The following is a 25,477-nucleotide window of genomic DNA, read 5'->3' as shown; positions in this document are numbered from 1 at the left end:
GCCGTCCTCCACAGACCTGATGAGAAACCAGACATTATATTAATGATGGACTCCAATAGAGTTAATTAGAGAGAGAGCTTTGGAGCTCTTGACTGTGGCCCAGCTTGGCTCCCCCAGCCATATCATCATTGACACAGGGACCAATGACATGCGTGCCCAACAAGAGAGGGTGGCAACACCCAGGGGACTGATAGAGAGGGCCATCTTCCCCCTTGCGGAGATTGTAATATATCCCCGCTCCAGATGAAAGATTTCCATCCTGCCATCCTCCAGAAGGTAAATGCCAGCCTCTGTTAGGAATGTGTGCTATGGCCCAACGTACACCTGGTCCACCATCCCACCCTCAGCCTAGACTGTCTTTATGACAATGCACACCTGTTCCCATCTTTCGCAAGGACGTTAAAGGATTCTGCTCTGGGTGGCCAGTCCACCTCACCCACAGAAGACACAGACCAGCCACCAACTCCCTGAGACAAATCAGACATCCTTTAGACCTGGATCCGGTGATGCCATACAGAATGGAGAACAGCCAGCAACACTGTCCCCCACACCACCCTCCACCTCTTCTCCCCAGGAGACGCAGTCAAAGAGGCCATATGCAGAGTTAGGAACATCACCGGCCACACTACCCTCCACACTGCCCTCCACACCACCCTCTTCAATTCCCCCTACAACCTCCCTCTCATACTACTAGACCAGGCTTGCCTCGGCACAGCTCTACCAGACCAGGCCCGCCTCAACACAGCTCTACCAGACACAGCCCATCACACCAGAGCTCTACCAGACCAGGCTTGCCTCATCACAGATTTACCACACCCGGCCCACCTCAGTACAGCTCTACCAGAACAGGCCCGCCCAGAACAGCTCAACTAGTCCCGGCCTGCCTCAGCACAAATCTACAGGACCAGGCTGCCTCAGCACAGCTCAACCAGAACAGGCCCGCCTCAGCACAGCTCAACAGAACAGGCCCTCCTCAGCACAGCTCAACCAGAACAGACCCGCCTCAGCACAGCTTCACCACACCCGGCCCACCTCAGCACAGCTCAACAGAACAGGCCAGCTTCAGCACAGCTCAACAGAACAGGCCAGCCTCAGCACAGCTCAACAGAACAGGCCAGCCTCAGCACAGCTCAACCAGAACAGGCCCGCCTCAGCACAGCTCAACCATACCAGGCCCGCCTCAGCACAGCTCAACCAGACCCAGCCCATGTATCATTCACATCGTCAGCCTACATATACTGAGAGTTTGCCATACTGCGTTCCACCCCCTTCAATTCACCCCACAGCCTCCCTCCTAGGCTAGTTTTGGTTACTCTCCCTACTCCCATTCTCAGTACAAGGCTGGAACACTCTTATCCCCAATGGCAGCCCCAACTCTGCAATAGGAGCCACACCAAGGTTTCCTGTCCACACCCAGAACAGGGTATTGGCAGCCCCACCGGTCCCCTGCAGAAGCTCCACTCCTTTGGATGGAGCTTCATCCGGGTGGTCTGCTCTGCTCTCCCAGTTCCCACCCCAGCCCCTGCATCCAGCGACTTGAGGGATGTCTGTCAAATGCTCAGTCTGCTCTGCTCTCACGTGGTTGGCCAGGGACCTTGGCAAAGTCTCAGCTCACTGAACAAGTAGCTGCAGATGACCCTATGCCTGTTAGGTCTTATGGGAATGAGCTAAATACCCCCTCTGACTTTAAATATTGTAGGAGGCTTGGCCTAATGCACCTAAATGTGTGAAGTATGATAAAAAGAATGGACACAATTGACATTTGGGTACAGGACTCGTGTACTGACATCATGGCTCTCTCAGAAACGTGGTTAAATGGTTATATCTCTGATAAAGACATTGAAGGAAATTATTATAATGTATTTAGATGTGACAGGTTACAAAAATAGGGAGGAGGGGCCATATACAGTACCAGTCATAGGTTAGGACATACCTACTCATTCAAGGGTTTTTCTTTATTTGTAATATTTTATACATAGTAGAATAATAGTGAAGACATCAAAACTATGAAATAACACATATGGAATCATGTAACCGGAAGGTTGCAAGTTCAAATCCCCGACCTGACAAGGTACAAATCTGTCGTTCTGCCCCTGAACAGGCAGTTAACCCACTGTTCCTAGGCTGTCATTGAAAATAAGAATTTGTTCTTAACTGACTTGCCTAGTTAAATAAAGGTGAAAACATACATATATATATATATATATATATATATATATATATATATATATATATATATATATATTCTTCACTGTAGCCACTTTTTTGCCTTGATGACAGCTTTGCATATGCTTGGCATTCTCTCAATCAGCTTCACCTGTAATTATTTTCCAACAGTCTTGAAGGAGTTCCCACATATGCTGGGCACTTTTTTGACTGCTTTTCCTTCACTCTGCGCTCCAACTCATCCAAAACCATCTCAATTGGGTTGAGGTGGGGTGATTGTGGAGGCCAGGTCATCTGTATTCTTGACTGTTTACATACAAAATATTGACTTGTCTGTAAAGACTTGCAACATGCACTTGTATGCCGATGATGCTGTTTTATATGCTATTGCCCCCACAGTTGACAAGGCTCTATCTGAACTAGTCTGCCTTCATTGTATTGCAGAAAAACTTTATTTACCTGAAATGAGTATTGAACGCAGGTAAAACTAAGCATATGTTGTTCTCTAGAGCGCATAAAAATAATTCTGATGATTTAACCTTATGTACTTTGGATGGTGTCCATATTGACCGTGTCCCTGCTTCGAAGTATCAGGGCATCTGAATAGATGAAAACTGTTTTTTTAAGTATATTGATGAGTTAGCAGAGAAGCTGAGAATAAAAATGGTCTTCTTCTATAGAAATAGGTCCTGCCTCTCGCTAAATAGTAGAAAGCAGATTATTCGGTCGACGTTCCTATCAGTCCTAGACTTTGACGACATCATCTATATGAACGTAGCTGCCACTTCATTAAATCTGTTAAATGCAGTTTATCATAGTGCACCCCGCTTTGTTACGGGCGACCAAGTACTCATCACTGCATTCTCTATCATTCTCTATCATTCTCTATCATTCTCTATCAGAAAGATGGTTGGCCCTCTTGGATGTCACATAGGTTGATACATTGTTATTTTTTTCATTTATAAAGAAAGCTCTTTTGCAAAAAGTCAGACTGTATCTAACATCATTACTAAACTTTAGACATTTGAGTTACCACACCCGGTCTCAGGGATGGCTAACTCTGGAAATTCCTTTTTCTCTAGGTCTCTATCTTTCATTTTCTTGCACCTTCTTTGTGGAACAATCTTCAAAATGTTCTTAAATGTAATGTTTTGGTGCCTCTATGCCAATTTACAAAGCTGATTGAAGATCTTTTTACTGAAGAATGCGTTTTTTAAATGATTTTTATGACCGTGACTTTCTGCTTGCATTTTGTATTTTCTGTCATTTATGTAATTCAGGGCTCATCTGTAAAAGAGACCTTGGTCTCAGTATGACTCCCTGGTAAAATAAAGGTCAAATTAATGAATGAAATAAAAGACGAGGAGCACCACCACACAGCGGCAGAACTTTGGCAATAATGGCTCAATTAGCATATATGTTTTGAATTATTGATGGTGGAAATATCATCTAGTTAAAATACCTATTTAATCTGTTCCATCTGACTGCGCAATCCACTGTCTCATCAGCCGAGCCAGGCACTTTATAAACTTGATCTCCACTATAAAAAGCATCGAGACATTATCTCACATTTCTTTTTGACTAACATTTTGTTTTCAACAGCAGAGATAAAATGGTTATGTAATTCAGATAGTTCTAGCCTCTATCAATTTAAACTTCACTTATTATTGTCAACAAGATGAATATAAAGAAAATGAAGCCGTGATATCCCTTCTCAACTTGTCCCTTTGCTGACTATTGGGGAAATTAGAAATGATAAGACTGTCAAATCTTTCAATTACAAAGTACATCCTCTTAATTACACAATTGCTTTGCCCGCTGAACTTATGCATTCATAGTCAGCTTGATAAAAGCTTTTTCCATGATGGATACATTATCCTGAAAGGTCACGGCATCACTAAGATTTGCATTCCTCTGTGGCCTGGTATCTGACATCCAATAGGACCAAGGTAAAGAGATGGAAATCTCAATTTGACTATCTGTGAGTGTGGGGTCTGAAGACGAGGATCATGTTGGGGTGCTGAGAGAGCACCTTAGGCGGTGAGGGCGATCCTAGATCTCGTAGAGTGACACTTGAAGGGAAACTTGAACCCTCCGACTGGAATTGATAGACATCCAATCACTGGTAGAGACACTAATGTACACTATCAACACTTTGTATTATCCTGGACCTGCCAGTTTCAATGACCCAACCTACCTGTGAATGATCTACAACTCAGAGGTGGTAACTCGGTCATATTCAGTAGTGCACACAATAGCAAAACGTTTCACAATGGAAAAGGAAAACCACAGTTTCTTTATTCGACAAGTTCACTTAGTCCCTCCTTGTTTTTTTTAATTAAATTGTTTTATTTCACCTTTAGGTAGGCCAGTTGAGAACAAGTTCTCATTTACAACTGTGACCTGGCCTCGATAGAGCAAAGAAGTGCGACACAAACAACACAGAGTTACACATGGAATAAACAAACATACAGCCAATAACACAATAGAAAAGTATATATACAGTGTGTGCAAATGTAGTAAGATTAGGGAGGTAAGGCAAATAAATAGGCCATAGTGGCGAAATAATTACAATTTTGCAATTGAACACTGGAGTGATAGATGTGCAGAAGATGAATGTGCAAGTCGAGATACTGGGGTGCAAAGGAGAAAAAAGTAATAACAACATGGGGATGAAGTATTTGGGTGGGCTATTTACAGATGGGTTATGTACAGGTGCAATGATCGGTAAGCTGCTCTGACAGCTGATGCTTAAAGTTAGTGAGGGAGATATAAGACTCCAGCTTAAGTGATTTTTGCAATTCGTTCCAGTCATTGGCAGCAGAGAACCAGAAGGAAAGGTGGCCAAAGGAGGAGTTGGCTTTGGGGGTGACCAGTGAAATATACCTACTGGAGCACGTGCTATGGCTGGGTGCTGCTATGGTGACCAGTGAACTGAGATAAGGCGGGGCTTTACCTAGCAAAGACTTATAGATGACCTGGAGCCAGTTGTTTTGGCGATGAATATGAAGTGAGGGCCAGCCAACGAGAGCATACAGGTCGCAGTGGTGGGTAGTATATGGGGCTTTGGTGACAAAGTGGATGGCACTGTGATAGACTACATCCAATTTGCTGAGTAGAGTGTTGGAGGATATTTTGTAAATGACATCGCCGAAGTCAAGGATCGGTAGGATAGTCAGTTTTACGAGGGTGTGTTTGGCAACATGAGTGAAGGAGGCTTTGTTTGCAAAATAGGAAGCTGATTCTAGATTTAGTTTTGGATTAGAGATGCTTAAAATTAATGTGAGTCTGAAAGGAGAGTTTACAGTCTAACCAGACACCTAGGTATTTGTAGTTGTCCACATATTCTATGTCAGAACCGTCCAGAGTAGTGATGCTAGACGTGCGGGTGGGTGCAGGCAGCGATCAGTTGAAGAGCATGCATTTAGTTTTGTTTGCATTTAAGCACAGTTGGAGGCCACAGAAGGAGTGTTGTATTGCATTGAAGCTCCTCTGGAAGTTTGTTAACACAATGTCGAAAGATGGGACAGACGTATACAGAATGGTGTCGTCTGTGTAGAGGTGGATTAGAGAATCACCAGCAGCAAGAGCGAAATCATTCATGTATACAGAGAAAAGAGTCTGCCCGATAATTAAACCCTGTGGCACCCCCATAGAGACTGCCAGAAGTCCGAACAACAGGCCCTTCGATTTGACACACTGTACTCTATCAGAGAAGTAGTTGGTGAACCAGGCGAGGCAGTCATTTTAGAAACCAATGCTGTTGAGTCTGCCGATAAGAATGCAGTGATTGACAGAGTCAAAAGCCTTTGCCAGGTCGATAAATACGGCTGCACAGTATTGTCTTTTATCGATGGCGGTTATGATATCATTCAGGACTTTAAGCGTGGCTGAGGTGCACTCGTGACCAGCTTCGAAACCAGATTGCATAGAGAGAAGGTAAGGTGGGATTCGAAATGGTCAGTGATCTGTTTGTTAACTTGGCTTTCGAAGACTATAGAAAGGCAGGGTAAGATAGATTTAGGTCTGTAACAGTTTGGGTCTGGAGTGTCACCCCCTTTGAAAAGGGAGGAGTGGGCTCTTATTCTCCATGGACTTTACAGTGTTCCAGAACGTTTTGGAGTTTGCACAACAGGATTCAAATTTCTGTTTGAAAAAGTTAGCTTTATCTTTCCTAACTGCCTGTTTATATTTGTTCCGAACTTCCCTGAAAAGTTGCATATCGTGGGGGCGAATGAGGTCATTGGAATGAGGTCAATATCGTTCCAGGATACCTGGGCCAGGTCGCTTAGAAAGGCCTGCTCGCTGAAGTGCTTTAGGGAGCGTATGACAGTGATGAGTGGTGGTTGTTTGACCACGGACCCATTACAGACGCAGGCAATGAGGTAGTGATCGCTGAGATCCTGGTTGAAGACAGCGGAGGTGCATTTAGAGGGCAGGTTGGTCAGGATTATATCTATGAGGGTGCCCGTGTTTACTGATTGAGGGTTGTACCTGGTGGGTTCCATGATAATTTGTGTGAGATTGAGGGCATCTAGCTTAGATTGTAGGACGGCTGTGGTGTTAAGCATATCCCAGTGTAGGTCACCTAACAGTACAAACTCTGAAGATAAATGGGGGGCAGGATTCAGACACGGCTAAGCCATCAGGGTTGGCAGAGTGTGCTAAAGCAGTGAATAAAACAAACTTAGGGAGAAGGCTTCTGATGTTAAACATGCATGAAACCGAGGCTTTTGTGGTTACAGAAGTCAACAAATGATAGCGCCTAGGGAATAGGAGTGGAGGTTAACCTAGGTGTTGGGTGACGATGAGAGAGGTTTCGTCGCCGGAGGGACAAGTTAAGCCGGGTGAGGTCTCCGCATGTGTGTGGGGTGGGACGAAAGGGGCATGTTGAGCGGGCTCTACAGCGAAGTAAAACAGTGAAAACTAGCCAAGGCAGCAGTAGACAAAGCATATTGACATTAGAGAGGCCTAAAGCAATCACCGGTGTTGATCAGGAGAGCTAAGACAGCAACGGAAAAATGGTGGTGAATGGGCAGGGCGGGTCAGTTAGGTACATGCAGGACCTGAGTTCGAGGCTGGGGCCGACAGGTAAACACAATTAGGTACCGTGTTATTGAAACAGTCCAGGGGGCATCAACTGTGTAGCCGAGTGATCATAGGGTCAGAAGAGCAGCAACAGGTGAGTCAGGGTGCTGTTCGGTAGTCACTACAACGCTAGGCAAGCAGGGGACACAGCGTTCTGAAAAGCTAGCGGGCCGGGGCTAGTAGCTGGTTTTTCGGCGACATCGTAACAGAATAGCCTGTTGAGACCACATCGGGCGATCACATTGGCAGTCCAGTCGTGATGGATCGGCGGGGCACCGTGTCGACAGTAAAGGGTCCAGGCCAATTGGCAAAGCAGGTATTGTAGCCCTAGAATTAGCTGGTACATGGGCCTAGCTCAAGGCTAGCTGGTGATTGCTTCGGGACAGAGGCATTAGCTAACAGTAGCCACTCGTTTGCAGCTAGCTAGCTGCGATGATCTGGAGTAATGATCAGGTGTAATGATCCGGATTCAGCAGGAATCTGGTGATATGGTAGAGAGAAGCAGTCCGATATGCTCTGGGTTTCAGTCCATTCTCTTCCATTTAGTGGCTAGTGAATATAACCGTGTACACACCTAATGACACAATTATTTAGGAATATGTATAGCACTGAATAACACCTCTCAAACCGTAAGCCAAATGTTCCTGTACTTTTTAGAGGGATTTACCACCAACCCGAGAGGCACACATACATACTACTCTATATCCTGGCCACTATCCACAATAATTCATGTAGTCTGATTTGATCGGTGTACTGGCAGCGGGAATTAACTGGAGAATTCGCTATTTAATCAACACACCAGAGTCTGTCTGCCTTCCTAATGACTATGAAAAGGTGTGAATAGTTTCCTGACCGAAAGTAGGAAATGATTGGCCTTATTTACTTTATTTTCCCCCAGTGGAAATCATTATTATCCACCTGACTTTCAGCGGGTGACAGGATGAGGAGGGAACCCCATAGCTCACCCTTTTAGCCAGGTATTTTTTTCCCATCTCGTAAATCAATTCCCAAACATATTTCCGCTGAATTTGCCATTCTGGCCCCCTCTTGGGTCCGCATGGGTCTCCTCTCTCCTGCAGCATATTCTGTACTCACACACAGTAGCTAGTTTCTTTGCGCAGATTTCAAATGTGACGCAATGTGCAACATTAATGTATGCCAACTGACAGACACAAGATCCGTGTATACACTGAATAATGTATTGCTGAGAAAGATGAAGATGAATAGGTGTTGTTGTCGTCATGTAATTGCGGGTAATCATAAATGCTGTTAACTAAAAGCGATGAATGTTTAATACCTGCAAATTTTCCCTTTGGCATCTTCCTTTGTAATGAGAATCTTAAAGCGCTGACAATGAACAGTATGATATCAGAGGAGGGGAGTGAGGCTTATACACTGGATTTTTGCTTTTACTTATTACTAATTCACCACAATTACAATGATTGCCTTACCTACAGTAGCTACCTGAAGCTGAATACCCTGGCCGTCAGATGCTGTGGATAAGTGTCAGCTATCCAATAAAAAGATTCATGTAATTCACAGTTTAGGAAATAAAATGTTGTTCCAGAAGGGTTGTTCCATGGGGGGCTGCTGATGCACGGAGGCATCCTATTGAAGCCTGACATATGAAGGCAGTCCAACAAAAGATTGATATATTTAGTCAGACAGACAGCTACTGCTAATGAATGCGACTGGCAGCGTGGTGTGAGATCCAGCTCCGAGACGCCTCCTGTGAACGCGCAATGTGTGTTCTTTGTGAGCCTGGCTGGTAGACAGAGGGAGACAGAGACATTTGCATATGGAAGGATGGGCATTTTTTTATTGCTTATTATTGCACATCAGGTGTTCTTCCTAGAAGGGCAGTGGATATGTGGCTTGTTTTATGAGGGCAGCGAGACTTTCGGGACAAATGGAGTCCCACTGAGGAAAGGATTTATTTATGTCTACTGTGAATGACATTGAATGAATCTGAACCTGCTTTTTACACTTCAGTGGTAACGCTGATAGCATTATATTTGTAGTGGAGGATATAGGGTTATGGTCCTCGGAGATTAGGGAGGGTAAATTATGAGTTGAACATAATCTAATGAGTGGATAGATTTAGCAGCCAGATAACTCTGCATCATCAGTGACAGTGCATATCTACCTCTACCACTCCAGTATCCCTGCACATTGTAAATATGGTATTGGATCTGACCCTGTATATAACTTACTTATTTATTTATTTTCTTGTTTGTTTTTGTTCCACTTTATGTTGTTTTTAGGACTGAATTGATATGGATTCCTGTATTGTTGGGTTTCGAGCTTGCAAGAAAGGAATTTCAGGTACTTGTGCATGTGAAATACAAGCTTGAAACAGGGCTGGATACATTTTTAAACCATGCATATAGGCACCAGGAGACCACCCTCTCAACGTCCTGGCCTTCCATTCTCTAACAACAATGTGAACTTATGAACAAAAACATGTTTTGATAAGGAATGCCTCCTATTCCAATTATATGGCCGTACAAATGAATATAATAGTGTATACTTGTCTATATGGAAGGATCCTTAACATTTCAGTATGTATTTTTGTTTACGATGCCATTCTGATAAGCGTGTTTGGTGTCCTTTGAAGCAAGTAATAACATTTTCCTAACATTTATGCCCTGCCAAGGCCCCGGGATGCTCCTCCTCACATTGTACTGGCTCTAAATAGATTGGAGGACCCCAAGGAACCAACTCAAAATGTTCCTGTATCATCATTTTTGTTGGTGGTAATTAGGTAACAGTGCAGCTTTAGCATATGCGTTATAACTAAACACAGTAGAATTCAGTTGAGTTTTGAGGTAACTGGAAGAGCACAGTCAATCTCTCGAAAACAGCCTATGTGGATCGAGTCAGAAATGTTTATTCTAGTGATATAAATGTACTATAAAGTGTGCATATGATAATCTTTGTAAAAAAAATATGTATTGTCCAAAGTGTTACGGAATGAATAGTACCGTAACAGTTTTTCTTGGGTTGTGTACTGTTGGCTGGCAGAAGGAATGTACAAACGCTTGCCACGTGCGAACACACACACATTAACCCCCCCCCGAGACAACTCTCGTTTGGTTTCAGTCATGGCTGCTGCATTTCTTTGAGACTAAGTCGAAGAACGAGGCCAAATCATGGAGTTCAGCGCCCCTTTAAAAGGTCTTGATGGTGTTGTCAACCTTTTCCTCCTCTATTATTACAGCATGGCTCAGCTACAGCATGCATGTGAAGCATTCAGACTTGCAAATCATTGTTGTTTTGTTGTAGTGTCTCCAGTAGCGCTGAAATAATTAGCAATCTGTTAACACTCTCTTGACTGATTAAGTTCTGGTAAGGATATTCTGAGCGCTGTTAGCGGTTTGTGTGACATTTCAAAGATTTAAACAATCACAGCCATGCACAAAATATTAGTAACTATCACCTAATGTAATGCTGATTTAGTGCTGAGACTATTAAACTTGAATTAAATGTTGCATTCAATGTTTTGCATATACTACATTGTATTGTAGCCTAACTGATTCAGTTTCCGTAAAACACACATTTACTGGCTTGTGGTCAGTTGTTATTCTTCTCCATTCTGCCTGGAGAAAGTCAACCCCTGTCTGAAATGAAATGACATCACAGGAGGTTGGTGGCACCATCCAGCCTGATGGGCACATGGTAATGGCTGGAGCAGAACAGGTGGAACTCTATCAACATCACACATACAGTATGGTTTCCATGTGTTTGATGCCATTATATTCGCTGCATTCTAGCCATTATTACGAGCTGTCCTCCCATCAGCAGCCTCCACTGAATTGCACAATATTCCACCGGATTGAACACCTCCCTCTGCAACTGGCTACTGAACTTCCTGATGGGCCGACCCCAGGTGGTGATGGTAGGCAACATCACTTCCGTCATGCTGACCCTCAACACGGGGGTCCCAAAGGAGTGTGTGCTTAGTCCCCTCCTGTACTCCCTGTTCAGAGTCCAAATCACTAAGGACTTAAAATTGTCCACATGCGCACAGTCGTGAAGAAGGCGCAACAGCTTCTCTTCCCCCTGAGGAAGTTGAAAAGGTTTGGCATGGGCCCTGAAATCCTCAAAAGGTTCTACAGCTGCACTACTGAGAACTTTTGGCTGCGTCACTGCTTGGTACGGGAACAGTACCACCCTCAATCACATAGCTATACGGAGGGAGGTGCTTGCTTCTTCTTCTTATTTCTTAATTTTATGTTTTTGTTCTACCCTACATTATTTTGAGTAGTACATTGATATAGCTAAATGCATTGTTGGGTTTGGTGCTTGCAAGAAAGGTATTTCACTGTATTTGTGCACGTAACATTAAAACTTTAAACTATTCCCTATATAGTGCAATGCTTTGACCAGGGCCCTGACTCTTGTGAAGGAGGGATTATTATAGGGCTCTGGTCAAAAGTAGCACATTATTTAGGGAATTAGGTGCAATTCAGTACCCAGATGAGATGTCGGTAATGGATTCTTTGTCACGACTTCCAACGAAGTCGGTCCCTCTCCTTGTTCGGGCGGTGTTCAGCCGTCGACGTCACCGGCCTTCTAGCCACCGCCGATCCACTTTTCATTTTCCATTTGTTTTGTCTTAGTCTTACACACCTGGATTCACTCACCTAATTACCTGTTTATTATTTAACCCTCTGTTCCCCATGTTTGTTTGTGAGTGATTGTTCTTTGTAAATCTGTTATTTGTGGGCTCGTATATTTGCCTTGTATTTTTGTATTTTGAGTAAAGTACGTTGATGAATCATTTCTGCTGTCCTGCGCCTGACTCTCTACACCAGCTTCACACAGGACCCCATTACAGAATCACTCACCAACCCATTGGAGCCAGCAGGAGCAGACGCCCTCCCTATGGCAGTAGAGGAGAGCGTCCAGCAGCACGCGACCATGTTGCAAGGTCTGGGCACCACCACGGATCACATGATGCAGACGATGTGATAGTTGGGAGAGAGGAGGAGGATTTCCAGCACCTCCACCAGCCCCACTACCGCCGACCCCACTGTCCACCTCTCCTTCACCCGGTCCCAGGGGGATTCCGCTCGCGCTCCCGAGGGAGTATGATGGGACGGCTGCCGGATGCCAGGGGTTCCTACTACAGCTGGAGCTCTACCTGGCGACCGTCCACCCGGCTCATTCGTGAAGTGAGATTGTGTCCGCCCTAGTCTCCTGCCTCTCAGGCAAAGCCGTATGGAGTGAAGGTGACACGGCGTTGGACCATTACGCAGAGTTCACCCACCGCGGAGTTCACCTGAGTTCACCCACCGGTGAACAACTGTTCCACCTGAGGCAGGGGACAAGGAGCGTGCAGGATTTTGCATTGGACTTCCGGACCCTGGCCGGCCAGCGCAGTATGGAACGACAGGGCCCTGATCGATCACTACCGGTGCAGTCTGCACGAGGACGTCCGTTGGGAGTTGGCCTGCGAGACACCACCCTCACATTGGACCAGCTGGTGAACCTGTCCATTCGGCTGGATAACCTGCTGACTACCCGTGGATGCAGCACTTAGGGCGACCGGAGGAGGGGCCATTCCCTGCACCATCTGTGGCCGCAGAGGGCAACACTGCTGGTCGGTGCTGGGGGGGTTCCTCAGGGAGTCAAGGCAGCAGGCAGGGCACTATCGTGTCACCCCAGGTGAGTCGGCACCAGGCTCACCCAGGGCCCCGTTGCTCACATGTATGTGTTTATTTAATTTCCTGAGTTTTCCCCGCATTCCCAGCATAAGGCGCTCCTAGATTCAGGCGCAGCTGGGAATTTTATTGATCGTTCATTTGCCCGTAGTTTAAGGATCCCCCTTGTTCCTGTGGATATTTTTTTAACCTTTATTTAACTAGGCAAGTCAGTTAAGAACAAATTCTTAGGGCTGATTATGGTTGCCACCGCTCCACTAGACATGGTTACGCAGGAAGGTCACAAAGAGAGAATCAGTCTCTTCCTTTTTGATTCTTCTGCATTTCCCGTGGTGCTGGGCCTACCCTGGTTGGCCTGTCATAACCCCACTATTTCGTGGCAACAGAGGGCTCTCAAGGGGTGGTCACGAGAGTGCGCAGGGAGGTGTGTGGGGGTTTCCATCAGTGCGACTATGGTGGAAAGTCCAGACCAGGTCTCCACCATGCGCATCCCCTCGGAATATACCGATTTGGCTCTCGCGATAAATCTCCTGGTAAACGCAGCACTTCCCAGGAGTCACGTGTATCCTCTGTCACAGAAGGAGACGGCAGCTATGGAAAGATATGTCTCCGAATCACTGGGGCAGGGATACATTCGGCCCTCCACTCCAGCTGCCTCCTTGAGTTTATTTTTTGTGAAGAAGAAGGATGGGGGTCTGTGCCGTGTATTGACTATCAGGGTATCAATCAGATCACAGTGAGGTATAGCTACCCGCTGCCTCTCATCGCCAGTGTGATTGAGTCAATGCACGGGGTGCGCTTCTTCACAAAATTGGATCTCAGGAGTGCTTACAACCTGGTGCTGGCGCTTACAACCTCGTGCGAGGGGGACGAGTGGAAGACGGCATTTAGTACCACCTCAGGGCACTATGAGTACCTCGTCATGCCGTACGGGTTGATGAAAGCTCCATCAGCCATCCAGGCCTTTGTTGATGAGATTTTACAGGACCTGCACGAGCATGTGTCCCTGGTGTGCAGGGTGCTTGGTCGACTGTTGGAGCATGACCTGTACGTCAAGGCTGAGAAATGTCTGTTCTTCCAACAGTCCGTCTCCTTCCTAGGGTACCACATTTATACTTCAGGGGTGGAGATGGAGAGAGACCGCATTTCAGCCGTGCGTAATTGCCCGATTCCCACCACGGTAAAGGAAGTGCAGCGGTTTCTAGGGTTTGCCAACGACCGCCGGAGGTTTATCCTGGGTTTTGGTCAGATAGCAGCTCCCATTACCTCACTGCTGAAGGGAGAACCGGTGCGGCTGCAGTGGCCGGCTGAGGCAGACAGGGCGTTTGGTCACCTGAAGGCTCTGTTTACCTCGGCTCCCGTGCTGGCTCATCCGGATTCCTCTTTGGTGTTCATAGTGGAGGTGGACGAGTCCGAGGCTGGCATAGGAGCCGTGCTCTCTCAGCGCTCAGGCACACCACCAAAGCTCCGCCCATGTGCTTTCGTTTCAAAGAAGCTTAGCCCGGCGGAGAAAAACTATGATGTGGGGGACCGAGAGCTGTTGGCAGTTGTCAAGGCTCTGAAGGCATGGAGACATTGGCTTGAGGGGGCTAAACACCCTTTTCTCATCTGGACTGACCACCGCAATCTGGAGTATATCCGGGAGGCGAGGAGACTGAACCCTCGCCAGGCAAGGTGTGCCATGTTTTTTTACACGTTTTCACTCGGTCCTACAGACCAGGTTCCCAGAACGCTAAGGCAGACGCACTGTCCCGGATTTATGACACAGAGGAGCGGTCCATGGATCACACTCCCATACTTCCAGCCTCTTGCCTGGTGGTGTGGGAGCTGGACGCGGACATTGAGCGGGCGTTATGCACAGAGCCCACTCCCCCCCCCAATGTCCAGCTGGGCCCCTGTACGTTCCGTCTGCTGTCCGCAACCGATTGATCTATTGGGCCCACAAGTAACGGGCAGGTGGAGAGAGTAAACCAGGATGCGGGTAGGTTTCTGCGGTCATATTGTCAGGACCGGCCGGGGGAGTGGTAGGCGTTCATCCCCTGGGCAGAGATGTCCCAAAACTCACTCCGCCACTCCTCCACTAACCTCTCTTCTTTCCAGTGCGTACTGGGGTATCAGCCGGTTCTGGCACATTGGCATCAGAGCCAGATGAAGCTCCTGCAGTGGACGAATGGTTTAAGTGCTGGGAGGAGGCCTGGGACGCCTAAAACGGTCCGTGAGGCGGAAAAAGGCGAGTGCCGACCGTCACCGCAGCGAGGCTCTCGACCCGAAACCTGCCCCTCCGTCTGCCCTGCCGGAAGCTGGGCCCGCGGTTTGTGGGGCCATTCAAAGTCCTGTGGAGACTGAACGAGGTATGCTACAGGTTAAAGCTTCCCCCAGATTACCGTATTAATCCCTCGTTCCATGTGTCTCTCCTCAGGCCGGTGGTGGCTGGTCCACTCCAGGAGTCTGAGGTGCGGGAGGTTCCTCCGCCCCCTCTGGACATCGAGGGGGCCCCGGCATATGCTGTTCGAGCCATCCTGGACTCGAGGCATCGGACCAGGGGCCTTCAGTACCTCGTGGAGTGAGAGGGGTACGGTCCGGATGAGAGATGCTGGGTGCCGGTGGAGGATATTTTGGACCCTTCGTTGCTGCAGGAGTTCCATCGTCTCCATCCGGATCGCCATGCACCTGGTCCTCCGGGTCATCCCCGAGGTCGATGTCGGTGCACTGCTGGAGCCGCGCGTCAAGGGGGGATACTGTCACGACTTCCACCGAAGTCGGTCCCTCTCCTTGTTCGGCGGTGTTTGGCGGTCGACATCACCGGCTTTCTAGCTACTTTTCATTTTTCATTTGCTTTGTCTTAATCTTACACACCTGGTTTCACTCACCCAATTACCTGTTTATTATTTAACCCTCTGTTCCTTATGTTTGTTTGTGAGTGATTGTTCTTTGTAAATCGCTCCGTTATTTGTGGGCTCGTATATTTGCCTTGTATTTTTGTATTTTGAGTAAAGTACGTTGATGAATCATTTCTGCTGTCCTGCGCCTGATTCTCTACACCAGCCACACACAGGACCCGATTACATTCTTCCTTCACTTAAGGAGGCAGCTCAGCAGCACTAGGTCTGGTATGACTCTGTTCTAAGCGTAGTCCTTTCAGTCTTATGTTTGCGTCCCAAATTACACCCTATTCCCTAGTGCACTGCTTTTTATCAGAACCCTATGAGCCCTGGCCAAAAGCAGCACACTGTAAGGGAAATAAGGTTTCATTTGGGCACATTCTATGTGTACACTGTGAAGCCCTGGCCTGACTTGTGTGCTGTAGCCTGCTGCTCCCACGTGCCTCAGATGTCTGCATTCTAGGCCAATGTTTTGCAAATGCAGGATAGTCTGAGGGCAACATGTTTCACCACTGTGCCTTTAATCGCATAAAGCACGCTACTTATCTAGTGCCGTCTTGGCCAATCAGTGACCCTGTCGAATCCGCGAACTGCCTTAGTAGCATATAGCTTGGGGATTCACGATGAACACTTAGCCCTAAGAGGTGATAGCAACATCTTATTACATGATCAATTGCACTAACAGCATGGTTGGAATAATATGGTTGGAATAATAATAATAATAATAATACATTATTATTATTCCAATAATCATGGTTGGAATAATAATAATAATGTCGAAGTAATTGTTTCTCTCCTCGGGGGCTTTAGAAAGTATCCAACCCTCAGCACTATATTATTATTAAAAAGGTGCCTGCTCAGGTTCAGTAGCAGCCGTATGCAAGAACACGGATTACAAGTTATACTGTAGTGGAGCTCAAATATGGAAGGAGAGCATAAGGTACGTCACCTTTTAGACATAGCAGGTTTACTATTTCTCTTCCAGGGTCAGACTTCCAGTGCTACACTCACATAATCCCGGTGAAGAACGAGGAAGGCGTAGTGATGCTGTTCATCCTAAACTTTGATTACGTCCTTGAGGAAGGAAGCAGCGACTCGACAGAGAAACTGAACAACACATCCCCGGAAAGAACTGATTCCGGTGAGTATTTTACCCTATGCACTGCACTGCTCGGTATACTGGTAATGTGGATATGAAATATTACAGTTGTTTTGACTCTTCCCAATACAGAATGGATGTGCATCAAATGGCTCTCAAATTCCCTACGTAGTGCACTACTCAAAGGTAGTGCACTACATAGGGAACGGGTGCCATTTAGGACGCAACCCTATGTAATGATGTAGGACTGCAGCTAGATCAAGGAGCCCATCCCATAGGAAGCCCTAATTGACTTCCTACCAGTTCCCAAAGACACACTCCTCTTCAATAGAAGGGCAATTATACAAGTGGATTCCACTAATTGCGATTATTCATGCTCATCCTCGTCTATCTGCAAGAGGCTAATTAAGCAAGTTGGAACAAAGCTTAAAGTGGAACAAAGCTTTAAGTAACTGTCCAGTGTTTCATTAATTATATTACCTATAATTAATAATAATATGAGTGAAATAGTTTTCCTTCCAGAATTTTTTTGGGGAAATATGTTAAAAAGCTGCTTTTCTGTGTTGGAATGTGTCGGCTTACCCCAACAACAGAACAGTGTGGGCCATGTATGTGTATGCTAGTCATAAAGATATGAATGCGAGTAGACCGCTGATTGGCCAGCTCACCCAATGAGCTAACATGACATCATGTTCTATGAGGAAATAGCAAGCATTTTGTAAACCAAATCAAGTAAATGCTTTGGCCACAAATACCAAGCAATCCCATTCGAATGAAAACAAAGGGAAGGGAATAGAGCTTGGTGTCATTTTCAAACAGATTAAAGAGATGTTTTGGAACTTTGGCGAATTTGAAAGTGACTATTTTCTGCAAGGTGTGAAGTGCCATTTTCCCTATTTAGGGAATATACAACATCATTTGGGTATGAGTTAACAGAATATGAACTTTTAAAAGTGATATTTTCACTGGACAGTTCTTTTAACATCTGAAAGACAGATCGCTAGATTCGTGTTTCTTTTCACAAGGAAACTAGGTAGAAAGCTCAAACGAATAGATAATGGGCTTTATCTATTGACCAGCTGCTTCCATAGGATAAATTAGCACAGATGCACTTTTTAGTGGCAGGAGAGCTTTTGCATGGCCATTTTATTTCACCATTTATTTGGCCTCCACGAATGTGGAATATTTACATTTACATTTAAGTCATTTAGCAGACGCTCTTATCCAGAGCGACTTACAAATTGGTGCATTCACCTTATGATATTGCCATCTCTGCTCTTATTTTTAAATAGAGATAACAGAGCAGTGGTGTTTGAACTGGGAGCTGTGTCTCTTTACCATCTCCTCCACTGCTGTGTGTCAGAGGGTGTAAATGTCAACAAGACATCTCTGCTTGCTCCTGATTGAAGGTTCCTGAGCATCTCCTCTCACTGAGCAAGGCAGAGCCCTCCGCTTGGTTCAGCATGAATCCTGAACACTGCACCCAAGGCGGTGGGGGTTGTGTTTCCTCTGTGTGTGTTGTGTGTCAGGTTGCAAAAATTCTGTGAACTTTCAGTAAATACCCTGGTTTTCTGGAAAAAGAAAGGGAATTTATTGAAAGGCCCTGGAATTTTTGCAACCCTAGTGTGTGTGTATGTGTATGTGTGTGTGCAACCCTAGTGTGTGTGTGTGTGTGTGTGTGTGTGTGTGTGTGTGTGTGTGTGTGTGTGTGTGTGTGTGTGTGTGTGTGTGTGTGTGTGTGTGTGTGTGTGTGTGTGTGTGTGTGTGCGTGCGTGCGTGCGTGCGTGCGTGCGTGCGTGTGTGTGCGTGTGTGTGTGTGTATGTGTGTGTGTGTGTGTGTGTGTGTGTGTGTGTGTGTGTGTGTGCGTGCGTGCGTGCGTGCGTGCGTGCGTGCGTGCGTGCGTGAGTGCATGTGCGTGCGTGTGTGTGTGTGTATGCGTCCGTATGTGCATGTGGGTGTGCGCATGTGTATACGTATGTGTGTGTGTGTTTTTAACATGACTAATCAGAGCTGATCACTTCTTCCATACTAGAGGTCTTCACTGAAGGGAAAAAATGCCACAGAAGGAAGGGACAGATACGCAGGTGGTGTGACAGAACAGCAGACAGACACCACAGGCACACTTATGCTTTATCCATTTTATGGACATAAATGCATAGGCCCGATGTTATTGGCCTCATACAAATATGCTTTCCTTGCAAATTGATTTTAGGGACCATGGGGTGCTAATTATGATCCCATACATACTGTACGATCTCCAGGTATCATAGCAACTAGCACAATAGTACGTGCAAGTGAGAGCATAATCCCTCCTTCACAAAGTCTGCACACAGAACCCACTTCTCAGGATTTTGTCCAAGATGTCACCAAGACCTGAGCAAATAGAACAGCTATACATTACCAGGAAAATAGATGCATTGCACCGTATGAAAATGTATCTTTCCGCTATGCTATTTGTGGGAAAATTACAGTGGTATAGATTCACATAAAATACAATCAATTATTTTAATTCAGGATTCTATTGTCAACTAGATTCACTGGGTGCAACCAAAGAGCTTTCCTCTCATTAATGTCGTCCTCTTTGAACCATTTAATTGTCATTTCATACTGAGTTATTGCGACGGATTAATAGCTGCTGTATGAAATGGAAAATGTATGTATTTTGAGTAAATGACCCGTAGAAGGCTTAATGGTATGAAGCAGAGAGGCCCTTCTTTCCCAAAGGAAATAAATACTGTAGATTAATGGGGCTGAATCTAAAAGCACATTCAAGATTCAATTCCCATTCTTCTTGCTTCTCAAATATTCTGCTCTTTTGACGTTTCCACAAAACACACAGGAACTGTGTTCTCCAAACAGAACTGGGAACATTGTATTTTGACATAAGCACGAGTAATACACTAAAACAGGCACATAAATCCAATAATTCAGAAGGCTCAGCGAGGATCAAGTGGTCTCTGCCCTACCATTCATAAATCAACAGCTTCTATCTGCAAGTGACCATTCATACCAAGCAGTCCCAGTTGAATGAAAACTAAACATGTGCCGGAGCACATGAAGCAGGAGGCCATGACACTCTGCAAGCTTGGTCCACTTGGGCCAGCCCCCTAGCAATCATGTATTTAGAAAAATGAAATACATGGCTCTGGCTATTGTAAGCTAACTTATAAAAATAGATGAATCAAAAAAGAAAATACTTCACATAGTAGCTACAGTATGTACCTAATGCAAATATTAAACTGATAAAGCTACAGGATTAGCGGTACCAGTAATTTCTATTACTTAAAATGTACATATGAAATCTCCAAAAATCACAAGTCTATTAGTAGTTAGCTTCCCGTGTTGAAAATCAACTTATACAATGTGTTGCTCGTCATTAGACTAGCCGAGGGAGAGGACGTGTGGTCCACAGATGATTCGAGCAGCGAGGGCTGGAGTAGAAGCTCTGCGCTTAGGGTCATCAAATGAGAAAAAAGCGAGAGCAGATGATGACACAGCAGGGTGTGCATTTGCAGTCAGCATGGCAAAATGTCAATGGAAATATCACAGGCCTCGTTTACTATAAAATGCATAACTTCTCAACCAAACTCCTACCCACTGTAATGCAGGGATATTCCATAGCATGAATAATGTATGGGTAATGAATAATGTATGAAAAATGCACGTACAACGTATGGAACCTTTGAAAGGGTCTCTATGAATCACATAAGTGTCTTATATGAAGTATACCACATTCATACACAAGCAGTATACATAACTATATATCTGACAGTGTATATTGTCACATATGTGAGAAACACAGGAATTGTATAATAATCACGTGTTGTGTGCTTCCTTATAGGAATTAGGCCATAATCATATAAGATTGGTCTTTACAAATGTGTGTAAATCCTTTTCATTTGGGACATTACAAGGTGAGAGTTTACTGCAGCCGTAGCTTTATAAAAGTCTCTGTGTCTTATGAAAGCCCATGTTGACATACAGTACAGTGCATTCGAAAAGTTTTGAAACGCCTTGACTTCACACCACGGCTGAAGTGGTGTAAAGCCTCGCCTCAGCCTGAGGTTTTCAGAATCTCTCTGTACTTTGCTCAGTTCATCTTTCCCCTCGATCCTGACTAGTCTCCCAGTCCCTGCGGCTGAAAAACATCCCCACAGCATGATGCTGCCACCACCATGCTTCACCGTAGCGATGGTGCCAGATTTCCTCCAGACCTGACGCTTGGCATGCAGGCCAAAGAGTTCAATCTCGGTTTCATCACACCAGAGAATATTGTTTCTCATGGTCTGAGAGTCCTTTATGTGCCTTTTGGCAAACTCCAAATGAGCCTTTTACAGAGGAGTGGCTACTGTCTGGCCACTCTACCATAAAGGCCTGATTGGTGGAGTGCTGCAGAAATTGTCATGTTTTGTCATTAATTATCATGTCTTGTCCCTGTGCTTCCCCTTCTATTCGTTTCCCTCTGCTGGTCTTATTAGGTTCTTTCCCTTCTTTTTATCCCTCTCTCTCCCCCTCCCTCTCTCACTCTCTCGCTCTCTCTTCTCTCTATCGTTCCGTTCCTGCTCCCAGCTGTTCCTATTCCCCTAATCATCATTTAGTCTTCCCACACCTGTTCCCGATCCTTTTCCCTGATTAGAGTCCCTATTTCTCTCCTTGTTTTCCGTACCTGCCCTGTCGGATCCTCATCTATAATTCACCGTGCTGTGTCTATGTTTTGCCCTGTCGTGTCGTGTTTCCCTCAGATGCTGCGTGGTGAGCAGGTGTCTGAGTCTGCTAGGTTCAAGTGCCTTCCCGAGGCAACCTGCAGTTCTCGATCAAGTCTCCAGTCTGTTCTCGTCTTTACGAGTAGTATTATGCTTTTTGTTTTGTAAGGTTTCTTACTGGATTAAAAACTCTGTTTTCGCCAAGTCGCTTTTGGGTCCTCATTCACCTGCATAACAGAAGGATCCGACCAAGAAATGGACCCAGCGACTACAGACGCTCGTAACACTGCCGTCGAGATCCAAGGAGCCATGCTCGGCAGACACGAGCAGGAATTGTCTGCTGCTCGCCATGCCGTGGAGAACCTGGCCGCTCAGGTTTCCGACCTCTCTGGACAGTTCCAGAGTCTTCGTCTCGTGCCACCTGTTACTTCCTGGCCTGCCGAGCCTCCAGAACCTAGGGTTAATAACCCACCTTGCTACTCCGGGCAGCCCACTGAGTGCCGCTCCTTTCTCACCCAGTGTGAGATTGTGTTCTCTCTCCAACCCAACACATACTCTAGAGAGAGAGCTCGGGTTGCTTACGTCATTTCACTCCTTACTGGCCGGGCCCGAGAGTGGGGCACAGCTATCTGGGAGGCAAGGGCTGATTGTTCTAACAATTACCAGAACTTTAAAGAGGCCAGAGCCCATCAGTAAGCGGAGGGCTACTGGTGAGCGCTACTACTCAGGTCTCTTCATCTAGATCCTGTACTACTATGTCGGTCCATCTACGCTGGACCGGTTCGGGTGCTACATGCAGTGCCTTGATTGACTCTGGGGCTGAGGGTTGTTTCATGGACGAAGCATGGGTTCGGAAACATAACATTCCTTTCAGACAGTTAGACAAGCCTACGCCCATGTTTGCCTTAGATGGTAGTCATCTTCCCAGTATCAGATTTGAGACACTACCTTTAACTCTCACAGTATCTGGTAACCACAGTGAGACTATTTCTTTTTTGATTTTTCGTTCACCTTTCACACCTGTTGTTTTGGGTCATCCCTGGCTAGTATGTCATAATCCTTCTATTAATTGGTCTTGTAATTCTATCCTATCCTGGAACGTATCTTGTCATGTGAAGTGCTTAATGTCTGCCATCCCTCCCATTTCTTCTGTCCCCACTTCTCAGGAGGAACCTGGCGATTTGACAGGAGTGCCGGAGGAATATCATGATCTGCGCACGGTCTTCAGTCGGTCCCGAGCCAACTCCCTTCCTCCTCACCGGTCGTATGATTGTAGTATTGATCTCCTTCCGGGGACCACTCCTCCTCGGGGTAGACTATACTCTCTGTCGGCTCCCGAACGTAAGGCTCTCGAGGATTATTTATCTGTGTCTCTTGACGCCGGTACCATAGTGCCTTCTTCCTCTCCGGCCGGGGCGGGGTTCTTTTTGTTAAGAAAAAGGACGGTACTCTGCGCCCCTGCGTGGATTATCGAGGGCTGAATGACATAACGGTTAAGAATCGTTATCCGCTTCCCCTTATGTCATCAGCCTTCGAGATTCTGCAGGGAGCCAGGTGCTTTACTAAGTTGGACCTTCGTAACGCTTACCATCTCGTGCGTATCAGAGAGGGGATGCTTAAAGTGGAAAACGGCGTATAACACTCCGTTAGGGCATTTTGAGTACCGGGTTCTGCCGTTTGGTCTCGCCAATGCGCCAGCTGTTTTTCAGGCATTAGTTAATGATGTTCTGAGAGACATGCTGAACATCTTTGTTTTTGTCTATCTTGACGATATCCTGATTTTTTCACCGTCACTCGAGATTCATGTTCAGCACGTTCGACGTGTTCTACAGCGCCTTTTAGAGAATTGTCTCTACGTAAAGGCTGAGAAGTGCTCTTTTCATGTCTCCTCCGTTACTTTTCTCGGTTCCGTTATTTCCGCTGAAGGCATTCAGATGGATTCCGCTAAGGTCCAAGCTGTCAGTGATTGGCCCGTTCCAAGGTCACGTGTCGAGTTGCAGCGCTTTTTAGGTTTGCTAATTTCTATCGGCGTTTCATTCGTAACCGGTCAAGTTGCTGCCCTCTCACAGCTCTTACTTCTGTCAAGACGTGTTTTAAGTGGTCCGGTTCCGCCCAGGAGCTTTTGATCTTCTAAAAGAACGTTTTACGTCCGCTCCTATCCTCGTTACTCCTGACGTCACTAGACAATTCATTGTCGAGGTTGACGCTTCAGAGGTAGGCGTGGGAGCCATTCTATCCCAGCGCTTCCAGTCTGACGATAAGGTTCATCCTTGCGCTTATTTTTCTCATCGCCTGTCGCCATCTGAGCGCAACTATGATGTGGGTAACCGTGAACTGCTCGCCATCCGCTTAGCCCTAGGCGAATGGCGACAGTGGTTGGAGGGGGCGATCGTTCCTTTTGTCGTTTGGACAGACCATAAGAACCTTGAGTACATCCGTTCTGCCAAACGACTTAATGCCTGTCAAGCTCGTTGGGCGTTGTTTTTCGCTCGTTTCGAGTTTGTGATTTCTTACCGTCCGGGTAGCAAGAACACCAAGCCTGATGCCTTATCCCGTCTGTTTAGTTCTTCTGTGGCTTCTACTGATCCCGAGGGGATTCTTCCTTATGGGCGTGTTGTCGGGTTGACAGTCTGGGGAATTGAAAGACAGGTTAAGCAACACTCACGCACATCAACTTCTTGTCCTAGTAACCTCCTTTTCGTTCCTGTTTCCACTGTCTGGCTGTTCTTCAGTGGGCTCACTCTGCCAAGTTAGCTGGTCATCCCGGTGTTCGAGGCACTCTTGCGTCTATTCGCCAGCGCTTTTGGTGGCCGACTCAGGAGCGTGACACGCGCCGTTTCGTGGCTGCTTGTTCGGACTGCGCGCAGACTAAGTCGGGTAACTCTCCTCCTGCCGGTCGTCTCAGACCGCTCCCCATTCCTTCTCGACCATGGTCTCACATCGCCCTAGACTTCATTACCGGTCTGCCTTTGTCTGCGGGGAAGACTGTGATTCTTACGGTTGTCGATAGGTTCTCTAAGGCGGCACATTTCATTCCCTCGCTAAACTTTCCTTCCGCTAAGGAGACGGCACAAATCATTATCGAGAATGTGTTCAGAATTCATGGCCTCCCGTTAGACGCCGTTTCAGACAGAGGCCCGCAATTCACGTCACAGTTTTGGAGGGAGTTCTGTCGTTTGATTGGTGCGTCCGTCAGTCTCTCTTCCGGGTTTCATCCCCAGTCTAACGGTCAAGCAGAGAGGGCCAATCAGACGATTGGTCGCATACTACGCAGCCTTTCTTTCAGAAACCCTGCGTCTTGGGCAGAACAGCTCTCCCTGGGCAGAATACGTCACAACTCGCTTCCTTCGTCTGCTACCGGGTTATCTCCGTTTCAGAGTAGTCTGGGTTACCAGCCTCCTCTGTTCTCATCCCAGCTTGCCGAGTCCAGCGTTCCCTCCGCTCAAGCGTTTGTCCAACGTTGTGAGCGCACCTGGAGGAGGGTGAGGTCTGCACTTTGCCGCTACAGGGCACAGACTGTGAGAGCCGCCAATAAACGCAGGATTAAGAGTCCAAGGTATTGTTGCGGCCAGAGAGTGTGGCTTTCCACTCGCAACCTTCCTCTTACGACAGCTTCTCGTAAGTTGACTCCGCGGTTCATTGGTCCGTTCCGTGTCTCCCAGGTCGTCAATCCTGTCGCTGTGCGACTGCTTCTTCCGCGACATCTTCGTCGCGTCCATCCTGTCTTCCATGTCTCCTGTGTCAAGCCCTTTCTTCGCACCCCCGTTCGTCTTCCCTCCCCCCTCCCGTCCTTGTCGAGAGCGCACCTATTTACAAGGTACATAAGATCATGGACATGCGTTCTCGGGGACGGGGTCACCAATACTTAGTGG

At 46.5% G+C, this 25,477-nt stretch overlaps 1 protein-coding gene across 1 annotated transcript in view; it reads left to right on the top strand.

Moving 5' to 3' along the window:
* The window catches only part of LOC124042881 (potassium voltage-gated channel subfamily H member 7-like), a 102,293-nt gene that overhangs the window by 9,181 nt on the left and 67,635 nt on the right, over window positions 1–25,477 (top strand). Inside the window, exon 3 of the mRNA XM_046361015.1 lies at window positions 16,788–16,943. Coding sequence (XP_046216971.1) covers window positions 16,788–16,943 — 156 coding nt within the window. The remainder of the gene's footprint in view (window positions 1–16,787; window positions 16,944–25,477) is intronic.

The sequence above is a fragment of the Oncorhynchus gorbuscha genome, linkage group LG09 (genome assembly GCF_021184085.1).
Source record: "Oncorhynchus gorbuscha isolate QuinsamMale2020 ecotype Even-year linkage group LG09, OgorEven_v1.0, whole genome shotgun sequence".
NCBI classification, from domain to species: domain Eukaryota; kingdom Metazoa; phylum Chordata; class Actinopteri; order Salmoniformes; family Salmonidae; genus Oncorhynchus; species Oncorhynchus gorbuscha.
This window is presented reverse-complemented; position numbering and strand designations above follow the sequence as displayed.